General features: G+C 47.1%; 1 protein-coding gene across 1 annotated transcript in view; it reads left to right on the top strand.

Annotated features, from left to right (window-relative positions):
- The first annotated feature begins 1,718 nt into the window (after nucleotides 1-1,718).
- ARL1 (ARF like GTPase 1) overlaps nucleotides 1,719-18,910 on the top strand; it is a 33,725-nt gene continuing 16,533 nt past the window's right edge. The window contains exons 1-4 of the mRNA XM_077265602.1: nucleotides 1,719-2,014; nucleotides 4,083-4,220; nucleotides 8,966-9,047; nucleotides 10,182-10,293. Coding sequence (XP_077121717.1) covers nucleotides 2,011-2,014; nucleotides 4,083-4,220; nucleotides 8,966-9,047; nucleotides 10,182-10,293 — 336 coding nt within the window. The 5' untranslated portion in view covers nucleotides 1,719-2,010. The remainder of the gene's footprint in view (nucleotides 2,015-4,082; nucleotides 4,221-8,965; nucleotides 9,048-10,181; nucleotides 10,294-18,910) is intronic.

Genomic DNA, 18,910 nt, shown 5'->3' with positions numbered 1-18,910 from the left:
ACTCAGGAGAAATTGCACAACAACTTTTGTGGTCTAATTTCTCCTGTTACCCTTGTGAAAATAAGAATTTGTGGGCGAAAAGATCATTTTTGTGTAAACAAATGCGATTTTTTTATTTTCACGGCTCTACTTTATAAACTTCTGTGAAGCACTTGGGGGCTCAAAGTGCTCACCACACATCTAGATAAGTTCCTCTTAAGGGGTCTAGTTTCCAAAATGGTGTCACTTGTGGGGGGTTTCCACTGTTTAGGCACATCAGGGGCTCTCTAAACGTGACATGGCATCCGATCTCAATTCAGCCAATTCTGCATTGAAAAAGTCAAACGGCGCTCCTTCACTTCCAAGCTCTGCGGTGCGCCCAAACAGTGGTTTACCTCCACATATGGGGTATCGGCGTATTCAGGAGAAATTGCACAACAACATTTATGGTTAAATTTCTGTTTTTACACTTGTGAAAATAAAAAAAAATGGTTCTGAAGTAAAATGTTTGCAAAAAAAAGTTAAATGTTCATTTTTGCCTTCCACATTGTTTCAGTTCCTGTGAAGCACGTAAAGGGTTAATAAACTTCTTGAATGTGGTTTTGAGCACCTTGAGGGGTGCAGTTTTTAGAATGGTGTCACACTTGGTTATTTTCTATCATATAGACCCCTCAAAATGACTTCAAATGAGATGTGGTACCTAAAAAAAAAAATGGTGTTGTAAAAATGAGAAATTGCTGGTCAACTTTTAACCCTTATAACTCCCTAACAAAAAAAAATGTTGTTTCCAAAATTGTGCTGATGTAAAGTAGACATGTGGGAAATGTTATTTATTAACTATTTTTTGTGACATATCTCTCTGATTTAAGGGCATAAAAATACAAAGTTTGAAAATAGCAAAATTTTAAATTTTTTTGCCATATTTCCATTTTTTTCATAAATAATCGCAAGTAATATCGAAGAAATGTTACCACTAACATGAAGTACAATATGTCACGAAAAAACAATCTCAGAATCAGCAGGATCCGTTGAAGCGTTCCAGAGTTATAACCTCATAAAGTGACAGTGGTCAGAATTGTAAAAATTGGCCTGGTCATTAAGTACCAAATTGGCTCTGTCACTAAGGGGTTAAACAACAACCACAAGACGGATTTCATCACCAAGGTATCATTGTAATCAGAATAAGGCCGGGATCACACACAGCGAGATACGTCCGAGTCTCGCAGGTTAAAACCAAACTGCGGCACTTGGGAGCGGAGCGTGCAGCTCCATCTATTGCTATGCGGCCGCACGCTCCGCTCTGGAGTGCCGGTGCCACAGCTTGGTTTTAACCAGCGAGACTCGGACATATCTCGCTGTGTGTGATCCCGGCCTAACGGCGCCTGACACTGTGTGTAGGTTACTGTGCCCAATCCTGCTGACAGGTTCCCTTTAAATGATAAAATTTCCATTTAATAAATTTCATATTTCGTCAATTAAAAAGAACCACTTACTAGTTTTTAATCTATGGAAATCCCTGTATTTAATGGATGAAATAAATGGAGGTTTTATCATCTAAGTACAATAATTGGTTTCAGCGTCTCTGCACTTTCCTTAGACACCAGGCAGGATACAGTGACTGTCACTTGTTACAAGACAATAGACAGCAGGATGTAGGTGAAAGTGTCCTGCACCAGCGCGCTCCGGACACACAGGCTCTACCAGTCCGGCAACTACTGGCCTAAGCACAGCAGAGCACTGCGCATGCGCTGGACTGGGTAACGCAGATTCGCCAGCTTTGCGTAGCACATACTACAGGCTGCCCGACGTGTTGCTGCTTTTCTCTTCCGTCCTCTGTAAACGTGCTATCTCCGCCATTATTATTCTATATTTAGATGTTATTTTTTTCTGCCGAATAATTTTGTCTCGAATGTGCCGGGTGTGACCGTCAGTGTTGTGTGTGACGTGGACTGCGCGCTGCGCTTCCGGGAGTGATCGTGACTGCAGAGCAGCAGCATCCGCAGTGTGTGCCCGAGCGCTTCTCCGTGCACCATGGGTGAGTGCCCTCCTGACTGTGGAGCCATGGGGGTCTGCAGCGGGGCTGTGTGGCCGGCAGGGTGGTGGGAGCTAGGTTAGCCCTTAAAGGAGCCACTTAAAGGGCCCCTGGGAGCACTGGCCGGTGGTGTGTCCACAATCCGATATCAGCGGCTATCAGATCATAGCAGACTCGCCCTGTTATACCGCAGAGGCACACGGGCTGATCTGGTTGTGTAGGGTAGATGCCATGGTTATCTGCCTGTGATTGGACAGATCTGGTCCTGGCGCCCTGTTTATAGTCGCTGTATGGCGTCCGATGCCGCCCGATGAGGCCTTGTTAGGTCACACTAGCAGTATGTGGTCAGTATTTTACCTCAGTATGTGTAAGCCAAAACCAGGAGAGGAAAAGTATAATAGAAACACGTCACCACTTCTGTATTATCACCCACTGCTGGTGTTGGCTTTAGGCTTCGCTCACAGATTGTGATGTGAAGCGGAAGAACCCTGCCCGGTCCTCAGCCCTGCCTGTCACACACAAATTACTGGTGCCGCCTCGTGTGACATCTCGTTGGCCCGACACGTCACCAGATAGGTGTTTTTACCTGTAGGATTTCCATTGGAAGAGCTTCTCCTGTGGGGGCCGTGCTGTGGCAATGCCAGTGATGACATGGAAAGTGAATCGGGTTCTCAGCACCTCGGTCTCCACTTACCCACTGAACACTACATGGTCAGCATTGCTGATGTACTGCAGGCAGGGAATGCGGACCACAAGGCTCAGACTGCCCGCGGACCAGCTTGTGGCCTCATAGAGGAGGCTGTAAGGTCAGGACACCCGCGTTCAGTCTGGTTATTGTCGTCCATATACAGACTGTGAAATACCCCCGTCTGAATGCAGGCTCAGGCTACACGCACACACAGCTCTTTACTGTTTACAAGGAAAAGGCCATTTCTCCTGCAAAATCACATGGTTATTCTGATGAGATTTGCAGTGGAAAAGCAGTTTCCCTGCAAAATGGCATGATTTATTTATTTTACTCACTTATATAGTGCCGTTATTCCACAGTACTTTACACACATTACTGATTGTGTTAGAGCAGTTATAAGACCACAGCGACTTGGGCTCTTATGGTTTTAGGCCGATTAGTGGCCACAGTGCGATCACCGTGTGTGAACTCGGTCACAGACTTCTCTTCGCATAGAGGGAGCTAAATTCTACAAACCGGAGTGCAATGTCACTAAGTATTGGCAGCGGAGGCACAGGGGGACTGATGGAAGCTTCAGGTTTCAGTATCTAGATGACCGCAAACATTGATGGAGTGGCTATATTAAAAATCCAAATTTTGGCCACAACTATAGATGTGAGGTGTCTTTTTCCTGAAACTAAGAAGCCGTGCCTCTTGATTTATGTCGGTAGTAGTGATGAGCGGGCGTGCTGGGATAAGCTGTTATCTGAGCATGCTCGGGTGCTAACCGAGTGTCTCCTGCGTGCTTGAAGCATATGTTCAAGTTCCCGCAGCTGCATGTCTCAGTCATGGCTGTTCATCAGCTGCGGGAACTTGAACATATGTTTTAAGCAGGAGAGCATCCTCAGATAACACCTTATCAGAACACAATGGCTCATCAGTAGTCAGTAGGGCTTGTGGAGCTGTTCTGTACCTCCTGCTTATCAACAACCCAGCATTTAACTTGTACGTGTCAGATTTTTTGTTTTGTCTCTTTCATGCTCAGCATACAGGCACAAGTGCCAACCATGTCCACAGGGGTCTTTTGGCTTATAATAGGGATTCCTTTTTGGTTCCACCATATAAGAATACATAGTCTGCTGAATTTTCCTATATGGAGGGACGCAGTAAATATAGTGAGAGGGAGTGAACAACGCTGCGCCCTATATTGGAGGCTTCTGCGGGAGGCTTACATAGAAGAATACTCTGATGGAAGCATAAAGCAAGATGTTTCCTGTTTCCACCTACCTTTAACAGCCAGATAAAGACTCCTAATTGAGATTATATGACATGGCTTGTTCATATATGACGGTTACTTGATAATACATGCTCTCCTAATGACTGTACCTCTCTGTCTTCTTTTAGGGGGTTTCTTTTCCAGCATCTTCTCCAGCTTGTTTGGAACCAGAGAGATGAGGATTTTGATTCTGGGTTTAGATGGAGCTGGAAAGACTACAATACTTTACCGATTACAAGTGGGAGAAGTTGTCACCACTATTCCCAGTATGTACCACCAATAACTCCATCAGTATTCATAGTCCTGTATTATCTATAATATAACGCTGGGAGCGTCACTCTGTCCGAAGCCTTTATAGACTGCGCAAGCGCCGGCGCAGTCTGGACCCCACAGAGTGACGCTCCCAGGAGATCGCGGTATGCGTAAGCACTGAACGCACACCGCGATCTCCAACGGAGAAGCAGGGACGTGCCAGGAGGGTGAGTATGCAATATTTACCTGTCCCGTTCCACCGATGCGATTCCGAATCCGGGCCATGAATGTCCCCCTGCTCCCGGAATCGGCGCCTGCGCAGTCCGCGCTTTCCGGCGCCATTTTCTTGAAGACACACTGCGTGTCTTCAAGAAAATGGCGCCGGAAAGCACGGACGCCTGTGACGTTCAGTTTAGAGGGCACGATGACGCGCTTAATGCGCGCCGCCCTCTGACTGAACAGTCACAGCCGGAGGATCGAGCAGCGCGCATCGATGGAACGGGGGACAGGTAAATATAGCAAGTGCCGGGGGCCTGAGATAGCGGTGACTCCGGCACCTGACCCCCACAGCGCGTCGGTGTCCCCGCCTGCTCAGGCCCCCAGCACAGCCACGCACAGCCGCCCGCACTCTCAGCACCACCACGCGCGGCCGCCCGCACTCGGCACCGCCACGCGCGGCCGCCCGCACTCGGCACCGCCACGCGCGGCCGCCCGCACTCGGCACCGCCACGCGCGGCCGCCCGAACTCGGCACCGCCACGCGCGGCCGCCCGCACTCGGCACCGCCCCGCGCGGCCGCCCGCACTCGGCACAGCCCCGCGCGGCCGCCCGCACTCGGCACAGCCCCGCGCGGCCGCCCGCACTCGGCAGTAGAGCCGGAGAGAGAAAGATGGGAGCAACATATGGCAGAATGGAAACAGGAACAGGCAGAATGGGGGCGCAGGATGGGAGCAGCACATGATACAATGGGGGCACGGGATGGGAGCAGCACATGACAGAATGGGGGCGCGGGATGGGAGCAGCACATGACACAATGATTGCGCACGATGGGAGCAGCACATGACAGGATGGGGGTGCAGGATGGGAGCACATGACAGGATGGGGCGCAGGATGGGAGCACATGACAGGATGGGGCGCAGGATGGGAGCACATGACAGGATGGGGCGCAGGATGGGAGCACATGACAGGATGGAGCAGCACATGACAGAATGGGGGCACACACATGACAGGATGGGGACGCAGGATGGAGCAGCACATGACAGGATGGGAGAGCAAGATGGGAGCAGCACATGACAGAATGGAGACCATATACCAATACAAATGCTCGCCACCCGGGCGTAGAACGGGTTCAATAGCTAGTATAATATATATTACGACTGACGGATGAGTACGTTCTTGAAGACTGGGGCAGAGCATCTCCAAAATGGCAGATCTTGTGTGTTGATCCAGGTTAGCAGTGGCTACTTGTCCAAGTAAAGACAAGCAGGGAAGCATGCGAGGGACAGAGGTGCCTACAGTGGAGGAAGGGGTGCGGTGAGTTCTTTACATGTGTCACTTACCTGGGAAAAAAATGGCACTAAGATGCACCATGTGAAGAAGGCAAGCTTGCCCAGGTAGTGAGATGCTCTGACCATGGTATGCAAGTCTGATCCAGGGCAGCTACAGCTTACAATTCGCAGGACCTAAAGGGTTTTCCAGGATTAGAGAAACATGGCTGCTTTCTTTCGGAAACTGCACAAGTTCTAAAAGCTTGTACAGAACTCTGTGCCATATGGTCCGAGCACGGACTGGCTACTGTTCTTCTAACCGGAGTGTCAGTCTCATAGCATTATACGAAGCTGTCACGCTCATGTCGGGAGTCCCGCGGCCAGTCCATGCGTTGCGGCCCGTGCTCGGACCGTGTTACACAGACGTCTGCATGAGCCCTAGCCAAGGGTTGTATGTGGCTTCATTCGCTTCAGTGGGATTGAAGTTTTGTAAAAAAAAAACAAAAAAAAACTAAAAGATCCACATTTTAGTATCGCTGCATCAATAATGACTGGTACCAACAACATCCCACTCATGTCACCCCACCCTAAAAAGAATTTCAAAAAATAATCGTAAAAAGAGATTTTCTGCTGCATAAATGGTAACCTATAAAAAAAGAATATAAATTGAGTATCACTGTAATCAAATTAAGGTAATGTTAATTATACAGCATGAACATTGTAAAATATATGAATAATATGAAAAAGACCATTCCAGATTTATTGGGGTTTTCTTTTTTTTTTTTAGTCATCCTTGGTAGAAAAAGGTGATTGAAAATTGTATGTACTCAAAAATGATACTAATGGAGGAAGTATAGTTTGTGCCACAAAAAAACAGCCCTAAAATTGCTCCCTCTATAGAAAGTGTTTTTGGGTCTAAAAATATGGAGACCAACAAAAAAAATTAAATAGTTTATTTTTGTGCAAAATATGTAAAACAAGCAAAAAAAAATAAAAATATAAATTTAGTATCATCCTAATTTTTTTTTAAATAAAGATTGCATATCAGGTATCCCAAATGATGATTAAAAAAAGTCTATGTTGGTATTCCATAATTTGTTTTTTTGTTCACTCTGACTTTCAAAAAGTGTAATAAAAAATCTCAAAAAATCGCGCATACCACACAATGTTGCAAATGAAAACTGCATATTGCCTTAAAAAATCCCTCATTGAGCTTTCTTGACAGGAAAGTACGTATGACTCTCGATTGTGGCTACACAAAAAGAAACAGGTTTTTTTTTTCCAGACAGTGTATTGTATTGGGGGAAACATTGGGATTGAGAAGGGATTGTCTGAGTAGTGGACAACCCCTTTAAATAAATAAATAATAGTATGGTATCTCCATAATCATTCTGAGCCACAGAATGGAGGAAACTTAATTTTTTCTGCACGGTAAGTAGATCAAAATGTGAAAAAAGCAGAGGTAGAATTGCTGTGTTTTTTTTTTTTTTTCTATTTATAGTTAATAAAAGATAAATAATTTACATGTACCGGAAATGGTGCGACTGAAGAATACAACTCACCCTGCAAAATGTAAGCACTCATACAGTTACATTGAAAGAAAACTAAAAATGTTGCTGCTCTCTGAATGCGGTAGCGCAAAAAAAAAATGCTTCTTTATAAGTGCCCAAAATACGTCAGTGGCTAAAGAAAGCAGCCATGTTTTTCCTCCTGGACTACTTTATTGCATCTGCTTCTAGTATCTTTGTGCCAGACAGTACAGGACACCTCCTGAGGGCTCGGCGCTGTTTCTGAGGCCGGTTTGGTGAATTTGTACATGGACACTGGCTATTTAGTAAAGTTGCAATGAAGGACAGCATCAAATCCGGGTGAACAAGCTTGTTCCATGGCATAATAAAGGAACCACTTCTTGGATATTTTCACCCGGATTTGATGCTGTCCTTCATTGCAACTTTGGTATGTACATTTTCCATGTGGTCCAGTGGAATTAGGACTTGCATCACCATATCTGATGTGCTGTCTGCATTTTTCTAAAGTTTTGGACTGGCTATTTAGTGACTGCTCTGAGCTGTCCTGGGTTCTGGAAAGGTTTTTTTCTAAAAGGTGTTGCATGCTGCAGTCATACTGATGTATGACATAAGCATAGTAGATGCTTTCTACTCTGTCATGCCATTTTTATTTTATTATTATACATTTTTATAGCGCCATTTATTCCATGGCACTTTACATGTGAATACGGGGCAAATATAGACAAATACATTAAACATGAGCACAAACAAGGCACACGGGTACATAAGGAGGGAGGACCCTGCCCGCGAGGGCTCACAGTCTGCAGGGGATGGGTGAGGATACTCTAGGAGAGAGTAGAGCTGGTTGTGCGGCGGTTCAGTAGGTTCAGGATCACTGTAGGCTTGTCGGAAGAGGTGAGTCTTTAGGTTCTTTTTGAAGGTTTCTATGGTAGGCGAGAGTCTGATGTGTAGGGGTAGAGAGTTCCAGAGTATGGGGGAAGCACGGGAGAAGTCTTGGATGCAGTTGTGGGAAGAAGAGATGAGAGGGGAGTAGAGAAGGAGATCTTGTGAGGATCGGAGGTTGCGTGTTGGTAGGTACCGGGAGACCATGTCACAGATGTATGGAGGAGACAGGTTGTGGATGGCTTTTGTAGGTCATTGTGAGGGTTTGAACTGGAGACTCTGGGCGATAGGAAGCCAGTGAAGGGCTTGGCATAGGGGAGAGGCTGGGGAATAGCGGGGGGACAGGTGGATTAGTCGGGCAGCAGAGTGTAGGATGGATTGGGTGGTGCCAGAGAGTAGGAGGTTGCAGTAGTCAAGGCGGGAGTTTGGCTGTGTGCACACGTTCAGGATTATACTCTTTTTTTTTTCGCGATAAAAAGGCTATGAAAACACTAAAAAAACCCCGCATACATTAAGCATCCCATCATTTTAATGCATTCTGCAATTTTTGTGCACATGTAGCATTTTTTTCCCGCAAAAAAAACACATCGCGGTAAAAAACGCAGCATGTTCATTAATTTTGCGGATTTTTCACGTTTTTCCAGCTATTTAATGCATTGGGAAGCTCAGGAAAAAAACGCACAAAAAACTCGAAAAAAAAAACGCATGCGGATTTCCTGCAGAAAAAGTCCGGTTTTGTTCAGCAAAATTCTGCAGAAAATCCTGATTGTGTGCACATAGCCTTAAAGTGATGTTTTATTTTTGCAACATGTAAACCTGACCCTGCTGAGTGCAACTAGTGATGTTCTCTTCTCTTCTCCAGCCATTGGTTTCAATGTTGAGACGGTAACCTACAAGAATCTGAAATTTCAAGTGTGGGACCTCGGGGGACAAACCAGTATCAGGTAATATTAATGATATTTTGTGTATATTTAGAAGGGGAATTTTAGATTTCCTTCTCAGTAATCTATATTTTAACTTATCGCTCATCTGTCCTGATGTTGCCAACTATTTGCGATGCTGGCAACATCAGGGATGCGCAGTCTTTTCTGTCCTGTCTGTATACTCTCTTTTGCCTCTCCCCTGCCCAGGAGATGTGTTATGATCAGACCATGTTCCTGCACAGTCAGACACAGCCATTACACAGTACACAGCAGGAGCACATGTATAAGATTATCTCAGCACAGGAACATTTTATTTTAACACATCCAATTGTGGAACTTATTTTTATTCCAAGATCTATTAATTAAAATGTACTTTGTTCGTGGGACAACCCCTTTAAGGTGCGGGGAGGGCTTAAAGAGTAAACCTTTTGATAGCACTATGTAGATTTTCTTTTTTAATCCTCTTAATTACAATCAGGTTGGTGATGGTCCAGGTCTTGAGATTCCAAGCAATAAGTAAAAAAAATCCTTTGTGAAGTGTGCAGCTCGGCACACACAAAATGGAGTGCAGATTCAATCGGAATGTTATGCTCTTTATTGTATCTGCACTCGGCTCTGAGTGAATGCACAGACAGACCTGTCTCCTAAGCTAGAGATCACAGGGTTTTTGAGTGATCAGTTGGGGGGTCTCACTAATCTGTAATTAAGAGAACAAAATAATCTAAAAAAAAAAAAATCAAATTGTGTACTTACTCTTTAAAGGGAACCTGCCATCTCCCCAGAGATGAGTGATAACATGATTAGTGGGACAATTAGTGTGGGGAACACAGCACCCCCTTTACTAGTTGCCCATTAATTAGCGCATCACAGGCCAGGATAGAGAAATGAATTTTATGGTAATGGAAAAAGCAATAAGCCACATAAAGGAGCTTGATTGAAAGTATATTAATGGTTGAATTGAAGACATGGAGGCGGTTTAAGGGGGCCTGGGGAAGCTGACTTGTTCCCTTGAAGCTATAAGTAAAATGTAATTGCACCTCTGAATCTTTCCACTTTATGTAGGTGAAGCGAGCTGAAACATTGATAAGGATCTTCTGTTTTCTTGCTATTTCAGTAGCTCTAGTATTAATGTCCTGTACCTTTGTTTTATTCCAGGCCATATTGGCGCTGCTACTATTCCAATACAGATGCTGTCATTTATGTGGTGGACAGCTGTGACAGAGACAGGATTGGGATTTCCAAATCTGAACTGGTTGCGATGTTAGAGGTAACAATAATTTGAAGTAACGTGGTGTATAATTTTGGCTCTATAGTCGGAAAATGTGTTCTTTATTACCACCATAGGGGTTTAAAGTTTTCATTAGGTAAGTGTAAGAACATGCTTCTGATAGGTCTGTTAGCCTGTGCTTGTATTTAGTGTATAAGGGCAGGGCCAGGACATGGGGTAGGCGCCCACCTCGCTCCAGATGAGGTGCACCATATTGGAAAGTATTTTACCATGACGACTTATGAAGAATTCCTCAAACAGTGAGCATTGGTATCCATCTGAATGAGGAGAGAAAGGCGACCACAGAGCAGCGAGTGATTCTGACATAACGCTGCTCCTTGACCTTTGGGGCAGGCACGGTTCAGCTCCCGTCTTATACACTGACCTGCTCTTCATAAAGCCCCCACTGTATGCTCCTCTGTGTCCCTAGCCTGTCTCACTGCCCCAGCCATAAGAACAGCTCTACTACTGTTGAAAGTTCTCATCAGACATTTTAAATGTCACGCAAAGTTGGCTCAGCTACATCTGAATAGTTCCGCTGTACAAACTTAGCTATTCTGCCCTGTTATATTATGAAAAGTTTAATTTGTTATTCCTTCCTAATTATGTATGTCATGATGTGTAAGTGTATTAATATACACTTCTCAAGTTTCCACCGTGGTTCGCACTGCGTCTGCTGTTGGTTTTGCTACTTTCCTAGTCGAACTCTGAGACTTTGGGCCCGGTTCATTATTGCATTTGCACCGTTTTTTGTCATGTGTTTTATGTTTTAAGCCTTTTTTAAGTCCATTTTATGTTTTCGCCTAATTTTATTTTTTTTTTCCTGAAGTTCGCCACTGTATGCATGGTTTAGGGTCTCCAGATGTTTTCATCTGATGTATCATTTACAACTTTTTTTTATAATCAACTAAATGTATTTCTCTGTCGCTTTATTGGGGGACACAGGAAACCATGGGTGTATGCTGCTGCCACTAGGAGGCTGACACTATGCACAAAAAAGTTAGCTACTCCTCCGCAGTGTTCACCCCACCGACCGGCACTAGGATAATCCGTTTTAGCTTAGTGTCAGTAGGAGGTGGACACGGGTCTTTTACTAGACCCATATCTACCTCGGTTTTCGTCATTTTCCAGTAACATCTTTTTTTTTTCGGATGGATCTTCTCCTTTTACCTCTGGAGGGATACAGTGTGAAGTCACTCTGTACTCCCACATAGAGACTATGAGTACAGCGTGAACTGCCACCCCTGTATCCTCATACGTCTATCCGGCAGGACCCCAGCCCCTAACACATGAAGTGTTTAGGTGATCTAAACATCGGTCCTGGCCCCCTCTATTGCCCACCAGAGCCTGTCGGTTTCAGGAGTCATGGACATCTTACATCCCTAAGAGGCTTGGACATCTTACATCCCTAAGAGGCTCGGACATCTATGAAATGTCTCATGGATGGAGAGGTACATCTTTTTTCTTCTCTCCATCAGGTCTGTCCAGAGGAGAAAATTCAGGTAAAGAAGAGGATAACCAATTAAGATTTGAAGAATGTACTGGCTTACCGGTAGGAAGAGGAGTTTTATTCCCCTCCTAATCCCACTCTTCCTGGCTCCAGTGGTTAACTTCGTCCCTTCTCCTGTCTCCATTGAAAGGATTTTCTTCTGCCTCTTTGTTCCGGCGGTTAGCTCCGCCCCTTTTTCCAGCCTCAGTGAGCAGGCTTTTCAGTCTACACCCTCTCCTCTCTCTCTGCAGTTCGGCATCTATGCGCGATTTTTTGGCACTGCCAGCCCCCCTCTTCCTCTCTTAGGTTGCCATTTTCTGGTATCTAGACCCAGAAAGTGGCTCATCTCTGCAGGACCTGCATCTTCTCCTCCTGCAATCACCCTGCAGCTCTAATTGTCTCCTGGACTACAGCCTGGTGGAAGTTTTTCAGGACCTGCATATTCCTGTGAGTATCTCTTCTCAGCAGACTGACACTCTCCTCAGCTCATATCTCTGTCCCCTAACCTTCTGGCATTAGTTAATGGGTTTGCTTCTTATCATGCCTAACTCTAAAGGAGAGCGCTCTTCTTTTTCCTCTGCTCTTGTCAGGCACTGTGTCTGCTCTTCATGTAAATGCAAGCTACCTTCAGGCCAGTCCTCCTCCCTCTGTCAGGGCTGCAGCAGCCCCCCGTGACTGCTACTCAGGAGTCCCCTACAACCCCAGGAGAGAGTTGCGCCCCTATCCCAGTTTGGGCTACCTCTCTGTCACAATCTGTGGCGGATCTTACCAAGGTTTTGCAGACCCTGGTGTCCATTCTTGACAGGTTGCCCCTTCCTGCCTCCACTGTTGCCAGCAGATCACACGACTCGCCGGCTGTGCCTACCAACATGGGCCATAAGAGATCCATTCAGGAGTGTCATTCTAGGTCCTCCTCCCGCTCTGTCTCTCCCCCTGGTCTTTCTCGTCGGACTGCTTCTTCTAGGTCCACCTCTATAGAGTCAGGCTAGGCAGTTTTGGATGTACTGTCAGAGGATGACTTGGACTTGAATCTTTACCAGGCCTCTAATATGAGAGACATGGTCCAGAGCCTCATTGTGGCAGTCAATCAGACCTTTAACATTAAGGATACTGCTACGGAACCCGCAGAACAGGGAGTTTCGTTTAGACCGTCGAGACCAGCGCCCAAGGTCTTTGCCCCACACGAGGAGGTACTTTCCAGGGAACGGGAAAACCCGACCAGACGCTTCCAAAGCAGGAAGCGACTCAGCATCCTATATTCCTGAGCTCACTGCGATCTGGACTGCTTCTACAACTGTGGACTCTCCAGTTTCCAGACTGTCCACCAACATGGTCCTCCCACTTACGAATGGAGCATCCCTCAAGGACCCCAATGACAGACTCATAGTCGTTTGCAGAGTCTGCCTATGAAGCAGTCGCTTCTACATTGTGCCCTGCCTGTACCACAACCTGGGTGTCAAAGTCCATAGCTGCGTGGGCTAAACAACTCTGTCAGGGCATTCTTTCTGGAGCCCAACCGGAGGAATTGGCCATCCTCGCGGACCAGATTTCTCTATCAGGGAAGTACATGGTATCTTCCTCCCTGGACGCCGCTTCATGTGCGGCTCAGGCGTCCAGCAATATTGTGGCCATCCGACGGACTTATCTTCAAAAAAGTCCCTTTCCAACGTGACTTTCCAGGGTTCTTGTCTATTTGGCTCCAAGTTGGACCAAACTATTAAGTAGGGACAAGCTTCCTCCTTCCTCAGTCCAAACCTTGCCGGCCTCCTCTGAAGCATAAGTTTCGGTCCTTTCAGCCTTTTCACCATTTCTCTGCGACAGAGGATTTTTCCCGTCAAGAGAGGCCACAGGCTCGCCAGGCTAGGAAAAGGGCTTCCTTTAAACCCACTCCCTCCTGACATTCCAGTAACTCACAGGGTAGATCCACCTGGCCTAGACCTGGCAGATCTTCCTCTGAATAACTCGTCTCCAGATTCGAGGGAATTTCTCAGGTTGGGTGGCCGCCTCCAGTTTTTCAGAGACATTTGTCTCGCCTCGGTGGAGGACGCATGGGTCAGAGAAGTTGTGTCCTCAGGATACAAAATAGATTTATTTTCGCAGTCCCTAGATTGATTCTTCAAATCTCATCCTCCAAGTGATGCTTCTCTGGTTCCGGGGTTCTTTGTCTCCATTGCCTCCCTTCTCATTTCAGGTGTCATTGTTCCCGTCCCAGACCAGGAACTTTTCACAGAGTTTTATTCAAACCTATTTGTTGTGCCGAAGAAGTACGGTGCGGTTTGACCCATCCTGGATCTAAAATTACTGAACAAACGTTCCTGGGAAGGATGGTGACAGCATCGGAAGCAATTCCTTTTGCTCAATTCTGTTCACAACCGCTTTAGCAGGCCATCTGCTTCAGCAGTCTGTTCTCTCTCTGGATCGTCTGGTTCGCCTCTCCTCCCAAGTCAATCAATCTCTTAATTGGTGTCTGTCATCCCCTCTCATCTTCCATAGTCAGTCCTTCGTTCCCGTTCACTGGCAGGTGGTGACGACGGATGCCAGCCTTCTCAGCTGGGGTGCGATTTTTCGCCACCTGACCGTCCAGGGACGTTTGTCTGCAGAGGAATCTTCTCTGCTGAGCAACATCCTCAAGATAAGGGCCATTCTTCTGTTCCTTCACCAGTGGGAAAGGCTTCTCGGGTCTGCCAATCCGAGTTCAGATGAACAATGCCACGGCGGTGGCATGTCAACCACCAGGGAGGAACTAGGAGTCCCTTGGTGATGGCCGAGGTATCCAAGATTCTACTTTGGGCAGAGGCGATGGTTCCGGCAATATCTGCAATGCATATCACCGATGTGGACAATTGGGCTGCCGACTTTCTCAGCCGCGAGGGTCTCGCATCGGGAGAGTGGTCTTTGCATCATGAAGTCTTCCATCAGATTTGCCTTCGATGGGATGGGGTACTCCGGATGTGGACCTCATGGCTTCCCAACTGAACAGCAAGGTTCCACAGTTTGTTTCCAGGTCCCGCAATCTTCTCGCGGTTGTCGCTGACCCTCTGGCAATACCCTGGTCACAGTTTGTTCCTTCCTTATCTGCTTCCTCCCCTCCTCCTTCACAGGCTGTTGAGGAAGATCAAGGTGGAAGGGGTGCCGGTCGTTCTGATAGCACTGGATTGGCTCAGGAGGTCTTGGTTCCCAGAGATCAGCATTCTTCTCGCGGATGCCCCCTGGAAGCTCCCAGACAGACCGGATTTTCTGTCCCAAGAACCAATCTGCCTCCAGAATTCTCTGTCACTTGATTTAACGGCATTGCTGTTGAAACTGCGGTTTTGAGAGCATCCGGGTTTTATTCGGACTCCCATGACAGCACTACGAGAGAGGGGATCCGCCCTTCAGGAACAGGAAACCTACAGATACAAAAGGGCGGCACCTCTCCCTATGCATCAGTTGGTTTCCTGTTCCTGGAGGGACAGGATCCTACAGATGAAAATCCTCGTAATGGATCCCAGGCCGGCCGGCCGAATCTGGTAGCGGGGGGGTCTCCTACCTCGGCCGGTGCGGATCTCCCTGGAGACGCCACGGTGGTCCTGGCTGGACTGCACGTCGGTGGCGTGTTGCAGCAGGGAGCAGGGTCCGGAGGATTCCTGATCTCCATTCTGTGCCGGCGTTGGTGAGTATAACCGTCCCCCTTGGTCCATGCAGCAGTGCGGCGGTGTAGTGGGGTAGCGGTGGCAGGAGAGGAACGCCGACCGGAGCGCTGTTGTACATCTCCGGCGTCCTGCACCGCTCTCAGGAGCGTTTCCGGAGTGCTGTGACGCCGGGGGCGGAGTCAGCAGGCGCTTCCGGGTTACTGGATGGCTGCGCATGCGCAGTCTATCCAAGATGGCGGCGCCCATCGATCCTGGACACCGGATTCCTCATTAACCACCGCTGACCTCCCAGCTGCGGTCTGGTCAGCAGAAACCAATGGGATGACGCCAGGCAGCCTGCTGACCGGAACTCAGGGGGATTTAAGCAGGTGTCGGATTTAGAGCCCTGCTTTTGGCCACATTTCCATCATGGTGAGTGATGGTGAGCAGCCTCAGCTACTGGATGTGCGACAGAAGCCCTTGGAGAAGGAGCATGTCAGGAGTGACCAGTCCAGCCGCAAAAGCTCGTCCAAGCAGGGATCGAGAGCTTCGACTGGGAAAGAACCCCCTCGTGTTCCAGTACCTTTGTTTGGCGTACGCTGGTAAGTGATCTACGTGAATGTTCACTCAGTGACGCGGGCCCCCCTTATACTTTGTCATTCTAGGGAAAGAAAAATGCAAAGACGAAACATAAGGAGTGCGCCCTATATGGGATCCCTTTACCAGATTCTTGTCCCAAAAAATTATGTGCCCCCTGTATACAGCAGACGGTGAGGTCTACAGGTGTGGTAGGGGTTAAGGGACATCAGGGATAGAAGGTATCACCTTATTGTCCTCCCCTAGGTAGCGGAAGAATCTGCAAGTACTGCTAACTTAAAAGAGATGATCCGTATGGAAGTAAGGGAATCCCTGCGGTCTCTATCCCAGGCGGGAAGTTCGAAACATAAAGCTCCCTTAATCTCTGAGTCTTCGGAGGAAGAAAGAGAGGAAGGTTCCTATGGCTCTATTCCCTCTTCCTCGTCATCGGAAGAGGACTCTGGCCGATTTTGTCTACCTCTGGACCGAGTTGATAAACTAGCTAAATCAGTCAGAAGTACGATGGGCCTGGAAGAGCCTTATCAACCTTCCAGACAGGAAATAATGTTCAGCGGATTAGACCATAAGAGACGTAGATCTTTTCCGGTGATTGATAAAGTTCAGGATTTAATTCTCGGAGAGTGGAAGAAACCGGAGAAGAAAGGCTCATTACCACCGGCATTAAAACGCAGGTATCCCTTTGAGGATGCAGCCGTTGATACCTGGGACAAGGCCCCTAAACTAGATGCTGCGGTGGCGAAGGCGTCCAAAAAAGCCTCATTACCCTTTGAGGATATGGGGACCCTTAAAGATCCACTTGATAGGAAGGCAGACACCTTCCTTAAAGGTACCTGGGAGATGGCGGCCGGATCTCTGAGACCAGCAGTGGCCGCAACATGTACAGGCAGATCTTTAATGGTCTGGCTGGATCAGTTGGAGTCACAACTTAAGGAAGGTGCGTCCAGGAATACAATCCTGAATGCGCTCCCAGTAATTCAAGATGCTGCGGCCTTCCTGTCGGATGCTTCATTGGATTCTGTCAGAATGGCGGCCAGAGCAGCAGGTCTTTCCAACGCGGCTCGTAGAGCCTTATGGTTAAAGTGTTGGTCTGGTGACATCCAGTCAAGATCCAAGCTCTGCGCTATCCCATGCAAGGGGGAATATCTCTTCGGACCAACTCTGGATGAGTTGCTTGAAAAAGCAGGAGATGATAAGAAGTTCCCTAATCTGGCATCAGCATCTTTCCGTCGCCCTTTCAACAGGAGGAGGTTTGGTCGCGGAAGGAAACGTGCGTCCTCACCCTCTAGAGATAATTTCAGATGGGAGGATAGACGCAGGAGAGGTACGGGCTACATGTTTCGCCGTTCCTCAAAAGAACGGAAAAAGTCAGACCAATGACTAGCAATCCCTGTGGGAGGGAGATTGGCAGCCTTCTCTTCCGCATGGTCTGACATCACTAATAGTGACTGGGTCCGAGGCATTATATCAGACGGTCTGAGACTGGAGTTTAACCATTGGCCTCGTGATAAATTTAAATTAACCCCCTTACGTTCCTCCACTGTGGAACAGACAGCTTTGGAAGCGGAAGTCGTGAATCTATGTCTTAAAAAAGTGCTGATTGAGATTCCAGATTCAGAAAAAGGAAGAGGGTTCTACTCTCCTTTATTTCTGATTCAAAAACCAGATAAGTCGTTTAGAACTATCATTAATCTTAAATCCCTTAATGAGTTCCTGGTTAATAAAACCTTCAAAATGGAGTCTATCAGTTCTACAATAAAGATGTTGTTCAAACAAACACTGCTTTATGGTAGTTGTAGATCTTAAGGACGCATACTATCATATACCTATCCATGAGAACTTCCAGAGGTTCCTGAGTGTGGCGGTGTCGATAGAGGGAATTGTTCGTCATTTTCAATATAGAGCCCTTCCCTTCGGCATTTCAGCAGCACCTAGGGTATTTACTAAAGTAGTCGCTGAGGTTATGGCACATTTGCGGGAATTCAATATCCTCATAATGCCTTATCTGGATGATTTTCTTATTGTGGGGAATTCAGCAGATCATTGCCTTTCACAGGCAAAGACAGCCATAGCCAAACTAGAACGTCTGGGCTGGATTATAAATTATGACAAATCCCGTTTACAGCCCCTAAAAATTCAGAGATTCCTCGGACTGTTATTAAATTCAGAAACCCAACAATGCTGTCTGCCGCCTGATAAATTGCTCCACATTCAACAACAGGTGTTAAAGGCGATTAATAAACCATCCATGACCCTTAGACAGGCTATGTCACTGTTAGGATCCCTAACTTCGTGCATTCCTGCCGTCCGTTGTGCCCAATTCCATACCAGACCTTTACAGTTTGAGGTTCTAGATAATGATAGAACCTTACAGGGGTCCTTGCAGGGTCAGGTAATGTTAAGTCCGGTAGTGCTTACATCTCTCAGATGGTGGCTAGTAGAAGACAATCTGTCGGCAGGAGTTCCCTGGGTGACGCATGTGACTCGTGTAATAACAACAGACGCCAGCCCTACGGGATGGGGGGCACACATGGGTGACATCGTAGTTCAAGGGCTATGGGACCCTCAAACATCAGCCTCTTCTAATCAGAGGGAGTTAATGGCTATTGAATTGGCAGTTAAGGAACTCCTCGTGTATCTACAGGGTCACTATGTCAAGATCCTCTCCGACAACCAGGTGGCAGTAGCCTACGTAAATCACCAGGGTGGAACACATTCCGAATCTCTGATGGAAGTAGCAGACCGCCTTCTCCAGACAGCAGAGACCCATTTACTATCTTTAACTGCACTACATTTAAGGGGGAAAGAAAACATAAAAGCAGACTTTCTAAGCCGCAACACCTTGAAACAAGGGGAATGGTCCCTGAACAGAGACATCTTCAGTCAGATTGTCCACATGTGGGGTCATCCAGAGGTGGACCTG

The sequence above is a fragment of the Ranitomeya variabilis genome, chromosome 5 (genome assembly GCF_051348905.1).
Source record: "Ranitomeya variabilis isolate aRanVar5 chromosome 5, aRanVar5.hap1, whole genome shotgun sequence".
In the NCBI taxonomy this organism is placed as follows: domain Eukaryota; kingdom Metazoa; phylum Chordata; class Amphibia; order Anura; family Dendrobatidae; genus Ranitomeya; species Ranitomeya variabilis.
Note: the sequence above shows the minus strand (reverse complement) of the source record. Positions and strands in the feature narration are given on the sequence as shown.